The sequence below is a fragment of the Cryptomeria japonica genome, chromosome 11 (genome assembly GCF_030272615.1).
Source record: "Cryptomeria japonica chromosome 11, Sugi_1.0, whole genome shotgun sequence".
In the NCBI taxonomy this organism is placed as follows: Eukaryota; Viridiplantae; Streptophyta; class Pinopsida; order Cupressales; family Cupressaceae; genus Cryptomeria; species Cryptomeria japonica.
The window spans coordinates 715,499,530-715,511,663 of NC_081415.1; the positions used below are offsets into that span (position 1 = coordinate 715,499,530).

The 12,134-nt window shown below is 36.7% G+C and overlaps 1 protein-coding gene across 2 annotated transcripts in view; it reads right to left on the minus strand.

Annotated features, from left to right (window-relative positions):
* Window positions 1–1,508: 1,508 nt before the first annotated feature.
* LOC131061311 (peptidyl-prolyl cis-trans isomerase CYP18-1) overlaps window positions 1,509–12,134 on the minus strand; it is a 32,486-nt gene continuing 21,860 nt past the window's right edge. The window contains exons 3-5 of one of the 2 annotated variants that reach the window (XM_057994930.2): window positions 3,054–3,215; window positions 2,800–2,958; window positions 1,509–1,977 (exon numbers count right to left, since the gene is read on the minus strand). In XM_057994930.2, coding sequence (XP_057850913.1) covers window positions 1,963–1,977; window positions 2,800–2,958; window positions 3,054–3,215 — 336 coding nt within the window. In that variant the 3' untranslated portion in view covers window positions 1,509–1,962. Of the gene's footprint in view, window positions 1,978–2,227; window positions 2,621–2,799; window positions 2,959–3,053; window positions 3,216–12,134 lie in introns of those variants that run through there. The other variant, XM_057994929.2, reaches the window with a different exon arrangement.

Consider the following 12,134-nt stretch of genomic DNA (forward strand, 5'->3'; position numbering starts at 1 on the left):
GCAAATCTAAATAATTTGCACACCTAATTAGGGCACACTTAGATTATTTATTTATGTTTTGTGTCATGATTGAATGAATGAATGGAGGAATTTTAATGATGTCCACAAGACCATCAGTCCAAGGGATCAAGTCACATCCTTAACAATTTTTTAAGTTATTTTTTATTTCGATTCTACTATGAATCTTGATCAAGAAACCTATAGTTTTGTGAAATTTTGTCTCCTCAAGTAGCTCATTTAGACTACCTACCTTCAAATTGTTTTCATATCATACACAAATATCCTTATATGCTTCACACTCAATGATGAAGTGTCATTCATTTTCAGCCATCCCTTTGATGCAAAAAATACATGTCCTTGAATACAATCTTCCTAGAGTAGTTTGAGACCTTTCATAATCATGATTGTAACACTCGTCATAATCTTATGGTGTCATATGTCTCACCCTTGCCTATATAAGTAAAATTTCTAGTACAATTTATACAACTTGTATGCATTATACCATTATTAGCAATATAACATTCTTTATTGCTTCTCTCGTGTGGAAGAATCTTTGATTCTACAAAATATGATTACCCATACGAGTCCTCGAAGTGAATTCAACATAGTTTCAAAGCTTTGATTCTACAAGCCCCTTCTCAAAATATGATTACCCATACAAGTCCTCGAAGTGAATTCAACATAGTTTCAAAGCTTTGAGTCTACAAGCCCCTTCTCAATTTTGGAGAGGTCTTGCAAGGTTTTTTATTTTGAGTGCATCTTGGTCCAAACTCGCAAGGTTTTTTATTTTGAGTGCATCTTGGTCCAAACTTGACCTTACCATTAAGTTTAGAATATCCACGTCCATATAGATTGATTGTAATTTTTATTAAGATTTGTTACAATCCTATACCATACTATCCATGTAAGTGCCATATCATCATCTAAATACTCAACCTATTCTCTTAGTTGAGTATGTGGGCTAGCGAAATAAATTGTGCAAGGTATCAATCATTTATGTGCCATATTCCTTATTAAAAAAAAAAAATGTTATAGGTAGGGATCTTTTTTGGTTATTGCTAAGTGTTTTGAGAGTTTTTGACATCAAGATAAAGGATAGATGATCATGATAAAGACATAATGATCAAACAATTATCCTTGTGAGCATTGAGCTGTCTGCCAATCAATTGTCCCTCCCTTGTCTTTTATAGCACAAGGGCTCCAGTTAAGTATGGTCCACATCATCATTAGACTACCACACAACACGGGAATAGGCCCAGGTTTGGAGTTTATTGAGCCCATAAGCAGGAATGTCTACACACGATTTTCCTTCAGACCTGCACACGAACCATATGAGAATCATAATTAACATAGCTTGGTACAGAGTGCTTGGCCTCAATGTAACTTTGTGAGTTCGCAAGAGGAAACTACGAAAGGAGAGAGTTCTGCGTGATTCAAACGATCAAGAAATAAGGAAACTCAAGTTTTTTAACATTAAATGACTTAGAGCAGCAGGTGGTGCCACCTTTTTGAATTGGTCATTTCTAGGATGTGGTAAACATGTTTTGGGGACGGCATAAAAATTTCCTAAATCTTTGGCACATCTGGGGTACAGCTAAATAATCTAAAAGCAGCTGAAATTTTGGAAGGCAAATATAATGTGTTGACAGGTTTTTGGCATTTTTCCTTTCATTTTTATGCAGTATATGGAGCAAGCTGTCCAATACTGAAAAAGTAGAATGTCCCTTCCCAGGGGGAACACTGGTTATTTCCACCCAAATCAAGAGCTGCAAATGTTTTCTTTTTTTTTGCGTTGAAAACTGGGACTAGAATCGCATTGATATACAGCTCATTAAAATGTACCAGTTTAATCTCTATAAAACTCCCATTTGTATGTGACTAAATCATATACAAGGGTTGTATCCTGATTTGACTTGATTTCACATCTAGAGTGTCAGAGCAGTATTTTGAGGGTAACAAGTTTCAATTCACGTTCACCTGCAAAATAACAAATTATCTGATTGGTAAATGCTGGACTATTGTAGCAAACACAAAAGAAAGGTACAACAAACTTTTGAAATTATAATCTGCATGCAACACCTAGTTCTATTTTTGCAAGCCTCATCACCAATAGTAATTTTTCGCTTTGACTGTTAGTTTTCTGATGGATGATATTTGAATGAAAAGGCAACAGTTTATTCCTTCTAGGTGAAGACCACATCTATTACTGCCTTTAAAGAACGTTCCCTTTCGGATAAGTGAGTCAGATTTATTGTTTGAAAGAAAATGCCAGCTTTGAATAGGAAAACCAAAGTTCACAATAACACCTGCCAACTTGAGAAATATTCAGCGCCACAGCAATATTTTACAAAATCTTCTGCATGATGATCTACATTTGATACCTAAATACAATGTACGATCTCAAATTGGTTTCATTAGAATAGTGATATAAGATTAAAACACTTTCTAAGGGGCTTCAATACAAGTTTAATATGTTTACAGCATTACTCCGAACGGAAGAACCAAAAACTAAAACTTATTATCAAAAGATGTAAAACTATCCAGCAAGTGGATTTGCATGTATAGTAACACGATTCAATCTGATTTCTGCGAGTGGTCGGTCTCCAGGTCCTGTTGGAGTCTGTGTAAATGGATAAGCATAGTTGAAATTAATGATTCGGCACAAGTAGTTCCGAAAACAGGTCAATAGATGCCCCAACAGGTTATATAGTTTAGAGATGTCTAGATGGTGGTTGGACAACAAGAAACCTTATTAAAACTTCATTCAAAATATTATAATTTAGTTAAAGAGATGCCCACCTTTTCCATTAGGTCTAGAACTTCAAATCCATGGATAACCCTTCCAAAGACAGTATACAGACCATTCAGATGTGGCTGTTTGGCATATGAAATGAAAAATTGACTGCCATTTGTGTTAGGTCCACTGTTTGCCATAGAAAGCATACCTCTTGCATTGTGCTGCACAATTCAGAGTTTTTCTCAGCTTTTAAAGCAAATTATTAACAAAAACGTCATATGTGCATATTGCATGCCATAGAAATAATAAAAATTACCTTCAAAGAATCCCTTATCTCATCATTGAACTTTCTCCCCCATATGCTGGTGCCTCCTCTTCCCGTACCTGTTGGATCTCCACCTTGTATCATAAAGCCTTTGATGTTCCGGTGAAATATTGTACCATCATAATAACCACTGGCACATAGTGCTAAGAAGTTCTACAAATATTTTACGAAGAATCATTTCATTAAACTGATGAATGTTGTAAGCATACATTCAAATTGACTATCCCCATTTTAACAATAAACGATAAATATTAAAAAAGGTAAGAATCCAATGAATGTTAAGGTCACTGTATTGAAGAAGATGAATAAAGCTATACTACACTAAACATTACACCAAATCCTTGGCATCTATTTTCTATATCATTTCGACAGCTTGTTTAGGCAAAAATTTGTGGCATTTCCCTTAAAAAGTTTCTTTTCTTTTGCTTAATCTTCACAATTATTAAAATTAAATTTCAGACCATATACTAGCAGCATAACAATTTCAGCACCTCCAATAACACAACACAAGGCAAACATCAGCATTCCACCTTGATCACAGGTCAGCTTCAATCTCGTAGACCCCTAAAACTGATTGAGATCACTGAGTAGGGAACAGAACTGCTAGGGATAAATGGAAAGGGGATACAAACTTTATATAGTAAAACCAGGCACCACAAATTCTCCCAATATCCTTCAAACTATGCATCAATGGGAACTCAGAATTGGAATTTATCTGATGTTGTAGTTGTAAATGCCCTGATAGACATCGTCTGCCAAATGTGGTAACAGACAGAGGCTATGAAAACCATTTAATAAATACCTGGAAGAATTGAGGTCTCATGGAATACGGTGGTTGCATAGTATTCACAAAATGGGTTCATCAAAAAGATCTTGGAAAATTATGGGCAAATGCAATTGGCAGGTGTAAAGCCAACTCCAAAACTTTTGCCAGCATTCTCCTAGCTTGTGCCAAATTGAGAGCTTTGGAATAGGGTATAGACTATAGAGTTCCATCAAGGAATAACTGGAAGCTGATTTTGTCAAAAAACCTTAAGTCCAAATGTCCTTATAGATCATAATGTGTGACAATAGATCATTGACGATGATTATAGGCATAGATGGCACACTCGCAGAGTACTCGGCGAGTTGCCAAAACTCAACCTTAAGTCCAAATGTCCTTATAGATCATAATGTGTGACAATAGATCATTGACGATGATTATAGGCATAGATGGCACACTCGCAGAGTACTCGGCGAGTTTCTTTTAAAAACTCGGCTAGACTAAAAAAAAGAGGCCCAAACATGTGAAAAAATTATCAATTTTTGTTTTTTCAAGTCAATTTCATTCTCTTCATCAGAATATATACATGGAATATAACATTTAAGTATAAGTGATTCCATATATACTGTCAGGATGTTTGAGAGTGGTTTCGGACCTCCAGGAGTTATAATGCAAAATCTAGTTTTTGGAGGATTCTTCAATTTTCCAGACTTAGTCAAATTTCAAGATCCTTCGGCGATGCCCCTTGACCCCAACCTGGGGGTGTTGCCCCCAAACCCCCATCGAAAAATATAGGGGGAAACTGTGCTGATGGAAGTAGGGAAAATTTAACCTCCGAGTCTAATTAGGCTCCATATAACAACATAATTAGCATTGAAGAAATCCTGGTATTATACATTTTAGAGTTGAAAGTTTGAAACTATGAGTATGAATGATGAAATTTCAAATATGATGAAAGTTTGAAACTAGTTTTGGCTAGAGCTAGGAAGAGGAAGTTGTATTTACTTTTGGTTTTACAAAAACTATTTACTATTTTGCTTCCAGCCATCAGCATTTCTCATGAGGATGCGATTTTGTAGACACTTTGCATTTAAATATATCTAGAATTAGCTTGTTTCTTTTGTGTTATCATTTATTGACTCATTGGATGCATCTTCTCATTTAATTTTGCAAAAAAAATGCAATTTTTATTAAAATTAAGCATGTTTTTACGTTGTCGAGTTTTTCGCCGAGTTTTTTGGAGTTTTTCCCGAGTTTTCGCCGAGTTTTTTTCTCAAGGGCTTGGCGAGTCGAGCCGAGTCGCGAGTAGTTCAACTATGATTATAGGTATTCATATATTGTTAATCCTATGTTTTTGCATCTTTGTTCCTGTCATGTCCCCTAAATAAACATTTGACGTATGTTATAAAGTATTAATTATCTTATATGAATTTCCCCATTCTGTCATATATAATTAATATTTCATTTTGGGTAAAAGACATGTTTGTACTTAATTACATGTGTTATGATTTAACTATTACGGGATCATAACTACCAAAGTGGTCTTAATAAAGAATGGGCATTATCGATGGAGATCATCGTAGGTTTTATGAAAAGAAAAACAAGTCTGAAAGAGGAGATACAACCTGTAAGAGTAAGACAGGATCCATATACAGTCACCTTTCGTCAGAGATACTGACCTATTGGTGGATTCGTGGTTGTGAAAGTCGTGGACCAGAGAAGTGTTGCTATTGGACGCGTAATCTTACATTGGCGTCAACAGTGTGCGGAAAACTTCGTATTAACTCCAAATCCGCGTCGTGTAATATTCCCGAGCGTAGTATCGGGCGTTTGCAACCAAACAGTGACGGAAAATAGCGAGGACGACGGCCGAGGCAAAGCGGGTGTGGAAGACATTCACAGGGAAAATCGACAAACGCAGTGCAGTGAAAGGCAATCACGGGGAGAGACGACGAACACAGTGTGGAAATCTTTTCCGAACACGGGGGATTACACCGATCAATGCCACAAACTTATAGTCCCGATATCGGGAAAGGCTGCTATTACGGGACATGGCACCGATCATACCAAAGGTTCATGATGGGAGGAAGATGCCAGACAATTGCAACACAGGCATACAATACCCAGAGTTGACGTCGTATTGACAAGGAAACTACAGGTGCATAATAAATTCTCTGAAGTATTTAGATTTATAGTTTGAATGCCATGTAAATATTTATCTACACAGTGTTTACAAAAAACTGCGTAACAATGCTATGTGGGAACTTTGAAAAGTCTGAATTACATTGTTTAAGGACATCCTGAAGTTTTACAAGAAACCCACTAGTTAAAGCAATACCCGCTGCATACTCTGGAACACACAAACCGTCCTAAAATAAGTGATTCTCTGTATAACCTGAAATGGAAACGTTCACTTTCAAAATGTCCTAATAAGGAATTTTACAGTTCCTGATAAGATTAAGACTGTTGTTGAAGCTAGGAAAGGAACCTCTCTTTCTTATTCAATTGTGCAGTTTCGCATCAGTATGAAATAAAACCACAATGCCTCGGGAGGAAATATATTAAATGTGGATTCATGTCATACAAGGGCTCTTCTCAGCACAATTGTTTATAATGCTTTGCATTTCCTTTTGTTGTAGTCTGGTATTTGATATTTTACAGGACATATCATTTATAAGTTATTTTTATAGGCAGACACTGTCATGATGTTCACTGTTTTCCATTCGGAAATGTTATTTATGACTCTATGGGAAATCAACCAGGGTTTAATTATTAATGGTAATGCCAATGGCAATTGGCTGTGTGATATGAATACAGCTAAGATATGCTTGGAGTTGGAATACTAGTGTACTATTTTTAGAATCTCTTGCACACCTAGTAAACACTAGGCATGAACAAGTAAACTAGACAAATGGAACAAAGTTGGGGAAGTCTGCTTCCACTTAGTTAAACATAAACATTTATATATTTTGGGAAGGGTACAGTAAACTTGTGTGAATAGATGTGCCATTCCCATAAGACAAGTTGTAAGGAATGCCTTACATCCTTTATTTACTTCTGTTGCAAGATACGATTCTAGGGATTGCAATAATGTGATCCCAACCTCACCATGCATCCAATTGGCAGTCTTCTCTGATAGCTGGTAGCTTTTGGTTCTCCTGAATTGGAGTCACTGCATTTTCTCCCCTTATGTCTGATGTCAAAATAAACCTTGTTAAGACTCTTGTGATCTAAGAAAGTAGTTGGATATGTTTTGACTGTCTATGAACATCACTGTCTGAACTCAACCATAATTAATTGCCTACAACTGTAAGATAAGGCAGTAGAGACTTAGCAAAAAGGAGACATTTTATTTTTAGGATCTAAGCTGAGTCTTTCTAATCTGTTATTATCAAGGTTTTTGTCAGACTGTGAAGCCCACTTGAGGAACCTTGTATTAACATTGCGAGTCTTAAAATACGAGGACTCCGCTACGTGTCTCACCATTGTTTAAAGTTATCATCTGAGATGTCAAATCAAAAGGGTCCAAATTGAAAATAATGCACAATTTGCAATTTATGCTTGTTTGTTTCTTATTGGTTGATCATAGATCTGGGCACATTTACCAGTCAACACATTTTCAATCACATTTGATCTTATAAAGTTATTGAAAAAAAAATCAGGTCAATGAAGGCTTGCAAACAACAAGTATAAGAAAACAGATGTGAAGCAATAATATTAAAAACATATTCTAGAAATATCAAAAAAAAATTGTTTTCTGTTTTAAAAAGGCTGCAAGAAACATTCAAATTTCAACATTCCTTGAAAAAATAAGCTAGAGAGTACCTTTAAAATAAAATTTTTAAAAAATATCAAAATATATAGATCAATACAAAGCAAGCATTGTGATGTCTAGGAGTCAAAGATTTCAATCTTCTCATAACCCAATGCAAAATTTCCATGTTTTTACCGAACTTTTTTTGACCAGCAATTTATTAATATACACTATTCAAAACTCAAAACAAACACCTTAAAACAGCACTACATGCATACACTGATTTTAAATCAGAAACCTTAAATTAAAATATACAATGAAATTTTTAGGGGATAAATTGGCCACTTCGCTCAATTTAGAAAATCCATACACAAACACAAGATACAAGAGGATAAGATGAAATGCCATTCTAAAATTATTCAGATATCTAAGCTTTGGTATTCTTTTGGTGGAGATGTGTGTCCAGATTAGATTGCGTAGTATACACTATTGAGGCAACGGAATAAGCAAATGAAAAGATAATTGATTTACTTATGGAGGAGAACATTAAAAACCCAAAATCAAAAGGAAATCTGATCAGTATAACCCTCATTGGTATCCTTTTGTATGAAATGCTGAAAACGAGGTGATTTCTGATTGTATAATTTGGGTATTTATTAGCAAAAATCAATTCACTACCTTCAACATTGTTGGCCAACTTTTTAATCTTGCCTGATGTCAAATACAAAACCTGGTTTGAGTAAGGATCAACCAAAAAGTCGGCCCAGAAATCAGCTTATGATTCTGAGGCTTATATCCATAAACTTTACTTCCCAACTCACAAAAATATGAAACAAAAATGCACAGCAGCATAACAATCCAGAGAATTCTGCCAAACTAGCTTGCTCATAGTAATGTTGCAGCCTCTGTGTATCCTAGAATCTGACTGTTTCTTAGGGGCTCCTCTACTTCTACCAGAGTCCCTTTCTCCTCTGAATCTTTTGCCCGTGGGTTGCAGACTGGCTTTGACACCTCCAAAACTTGGCTACTATTTCCATCTGTAGTTGCTTCCAAAGCGGGGTCAACCCTATATTCCACCACTGCCTCCAGTCTTCCGTTTGGATCATCCTCCCTTGAAGCTCCTATATTCCTACAATCCTCTGAAGTCTCCTTTGCCTCATCTCGATTCCTCAATCCACCAAAGTGCCTGCCAATGAAACCCAAACCTGATCGATTGGCCCTTTTTCAGATTCAACATTAACCTCCACTCCTGCCTTGCCCTGTTTTTCGAATGGAGTAACTTCCTTGTTTGATCTGGAAAGAGTCCTGTTGTGATTTTCTTTCCTGCTAACCTTTGGTAATTTAATTTCTATCCTTTGTTTCCAAAAACCTGCCTTTGATAGGATCTCCATCTCCTCCCAACACTCCATCTAAATCCACTATCATGCATATTCTGGTGAAAGCTCTGCATTCCCCTTCCACCGTTTCCACATCAATTCTTACAAAGGAACCCAGCTCTTCGCCAATTGAACTCAAGGCCTCTATGCTCCAATATTTGGTAGGCAGATTATGTAACCTAATCCAAATTGGAGTCCTGCCCATCCTTTGTGTGAATGGATCAAAGTTTGGCTCCCACTCCTTGATTAAAAAAACCCACAGTATCCATCATCAAGAGGTATACCTGAAGGATTTCTTCCTTCAAATTCGCTAGTTTACATTCTACAATAAAGAAACCGTTAGTGATTTCCCTGACCTTAACCCCTTCACACCAGTTGTCCTCCCACCACTTGATGATTTTACTTCTGGAAGGCCCCCAACAAGCTCACTTGACAAAGAAAGACTTATCTAGGGTTTTTGATGAAATGACATTGGTTTTGCTCCAGGGCATTATCATCTTTCTATGCTCCCTTACAATTATTTCTCCCTTGCCAAAACTAGTTTTCCGAACCTCAAAAGCCATACATTTATATTCTCCCGAGGTTGCTTGGTGTTCATTGAAGCCCAATCTTTCTTCCAGGAAAGGCTGCTCCCTTGTTTCTGACCTAGTGGGATTCTATTTGCCCTGGTCGCAAATGGGTGGATTGTATCCCACGATGCCGATTGTAGAATATCTCTCAACCATTCCCTGTTAGCCCCTCCATTCGCAACTATCCAATTTCTCCCTGATCTATCGCTCGTCCCTTCTACCCAAACTTGCACCATTATTCTAGTATCCCACAATGCCAATTGTATAAAATCTCTCAACCATTCCCTGTTAGCCCCTCCATTCGCAACTATCCAATTTCTCCCTGATCTATCGCTTATTCCTTCTACCCAAACTTGCACCATTATTCTATATAGTTTGGTTTATGCTTATTCATATTTAAGTTCTCCCTTTTTAATGCATCACACCAAGATTTACTACATATAACAGAACATTAAACCTTAAACTTCAGTCAAGGTTAAGTCTAAGGTTAATCTGTCAACATTGGTTCTGTTGCAAGCACCTTGGTTGTTGTTGCATGAGGGAGATCATATCAAACAAAGAAATTAGTATTTAAAATTTGAGAAGAGAAAGTTTTGAAAAAAAAATTAAATATTTTTTCCAATTGGGAAAGATAAAATAAGGAAAATGAGAATGTAATGTGCAAAAAAGATATTTTAAAGGAAAAATTGATGAAAGTTAAACAACATAGTTCAAAATTGAAAGCAAAGATAAAGGGGTTAGAGAATGAGATAAATGAATATTTACGTGAAAATGGCAATCTTGAAAAAGAATTGGAAAAAGTTAAAATAAAAAATCAACTAGAAGAAAATATGAAGATGGAAAAGAAAATTAGTTTACAAATCATAAGTTAGATCAATTACTTGCATCATACCAGAAGGAAACTCGGTGTCCAAAGTCTAAGGATTTGTTATATGATACTTATTGTTGTTCATATGATTCAAGTTATTCGTTTCATGAATCATCTGACAAATTTGATATAGCTAAAGGTTCTTTTGAAAAAAAGTGTAAGGTAAGAGGTAATGATGATTTTGAATCTACAAGTATTGATAGTTGGGATGATGATGACAAAGGATGCTCTCCAAATAACGTTGGGTCTTAAGACAATGGGAATAATAGGATATATAAGAAAAGTTTATAAAGAGCCTATTGAACCAAGTGTGAGGAAAAATAATGAAGTACGTGTAATATCAAAAATATTATCCCTTGTAATTAATGTGACAAGTGGCGCTTTTCCTCCATGTCATCGGAGGTCAGGATCCGCCATCATGTCCTTCTCTGTCCACTCAGACCATCCATGTCAGCTCTGGCCGAAGCATTACCTACTCTACCAACCTGACACCTTCGAGGACACATGTGTGGCGCGGAGACGTCCGCGCAGCATGCTAGCGTCCCGCAAATCTGACAATCCGCAGGTGGCCATTTGAGCACTACGCCTGCGCCCGGAAGGAATCGTAACGCCTCTGCATGCGCCCACCGACATCCGAATTCCTTCCTGGGCCTTTATCTTTCACTTTGGAGGTATTTTGAGAGGATTCTTTGGCAAGTTTGACAATCTTCTTGCAGGTTAAGCTCTTGGAGACCATTTTGGACAGCATTCCATCAACACCACCATTGTTGTAGCATCTCAAGTACACTACACCAGCATTTCCAACAATTGTTTGTAAAAGGGGAGTTTCCTTAAACTCTTTCTTCCATTTTTCAATACTTTTTATCAATCTTTTGTTGCATCCTTTCAATTATCTTTATCATATTATTATTCCTGTGGCTTCTTGGGTTGTCCGTGGAGGTGGAAACACCAAAGCGGGGGTCTGACTTAGGCAGGCTCCAAAACACAATCCCCAACATTTTCCTTTCTTGCATGTGTAAATATATTGTTGTGAAGAGGAGATTAACTTGCAAGAGGCTTCATAGCGTGGACCTTTTGTTTGTCTATTTCCTTCCCTTTTCTCCTTCCATTCTATCTTGGTTATTTCGTATATCGCGTTTACTAGTTTAGATTCATTATTTTCTGTACTTTTATTGCATCAAAATCACACTTAAAACTTTTTGTATGAACTTTGTACCTCATTCGTACAGGACGACAACACGCCGCGCTGGTGTCCCAGATCCGCGCACTCGTCCCGAGGAGCGAGGCTTTGCAAAGCCGTCCAGAGACGCTTCTCGGGTGTCTGACACTTCTTGCATAATTATGTTATCCCCTGGCTCATCTCAACGCCAAATCACATAGGTAATCGGAAGGACAATTTGTCCTCAAAGATGCATCATCCTTGAGGTGGCAAATTCCCTCCATTACATTTTGGTGAACCCGACGTGAAACACGATTATCTTTGCATTTAGCCTTTTAAATTTTCAAAAGTTTAAACATCTAAAAAAATATATTTAAAAAAAAAAAGAAGAGGAATACCCAAAACAAAAACTTTCATTCACATTTAGTTTAAATTTCTGCATTTTCCGTTTATCATTTAAAACCAACTTTATCATTCGGTGTCCCTGTAGTGTGGTTTTGGATGTCGTGTTGCTTGTCTATGAGCTTTACAACTCAGACTGAAACAAGAGTCGTAGTCAGGAGGTCGTCTAGGCGGAGTTTTC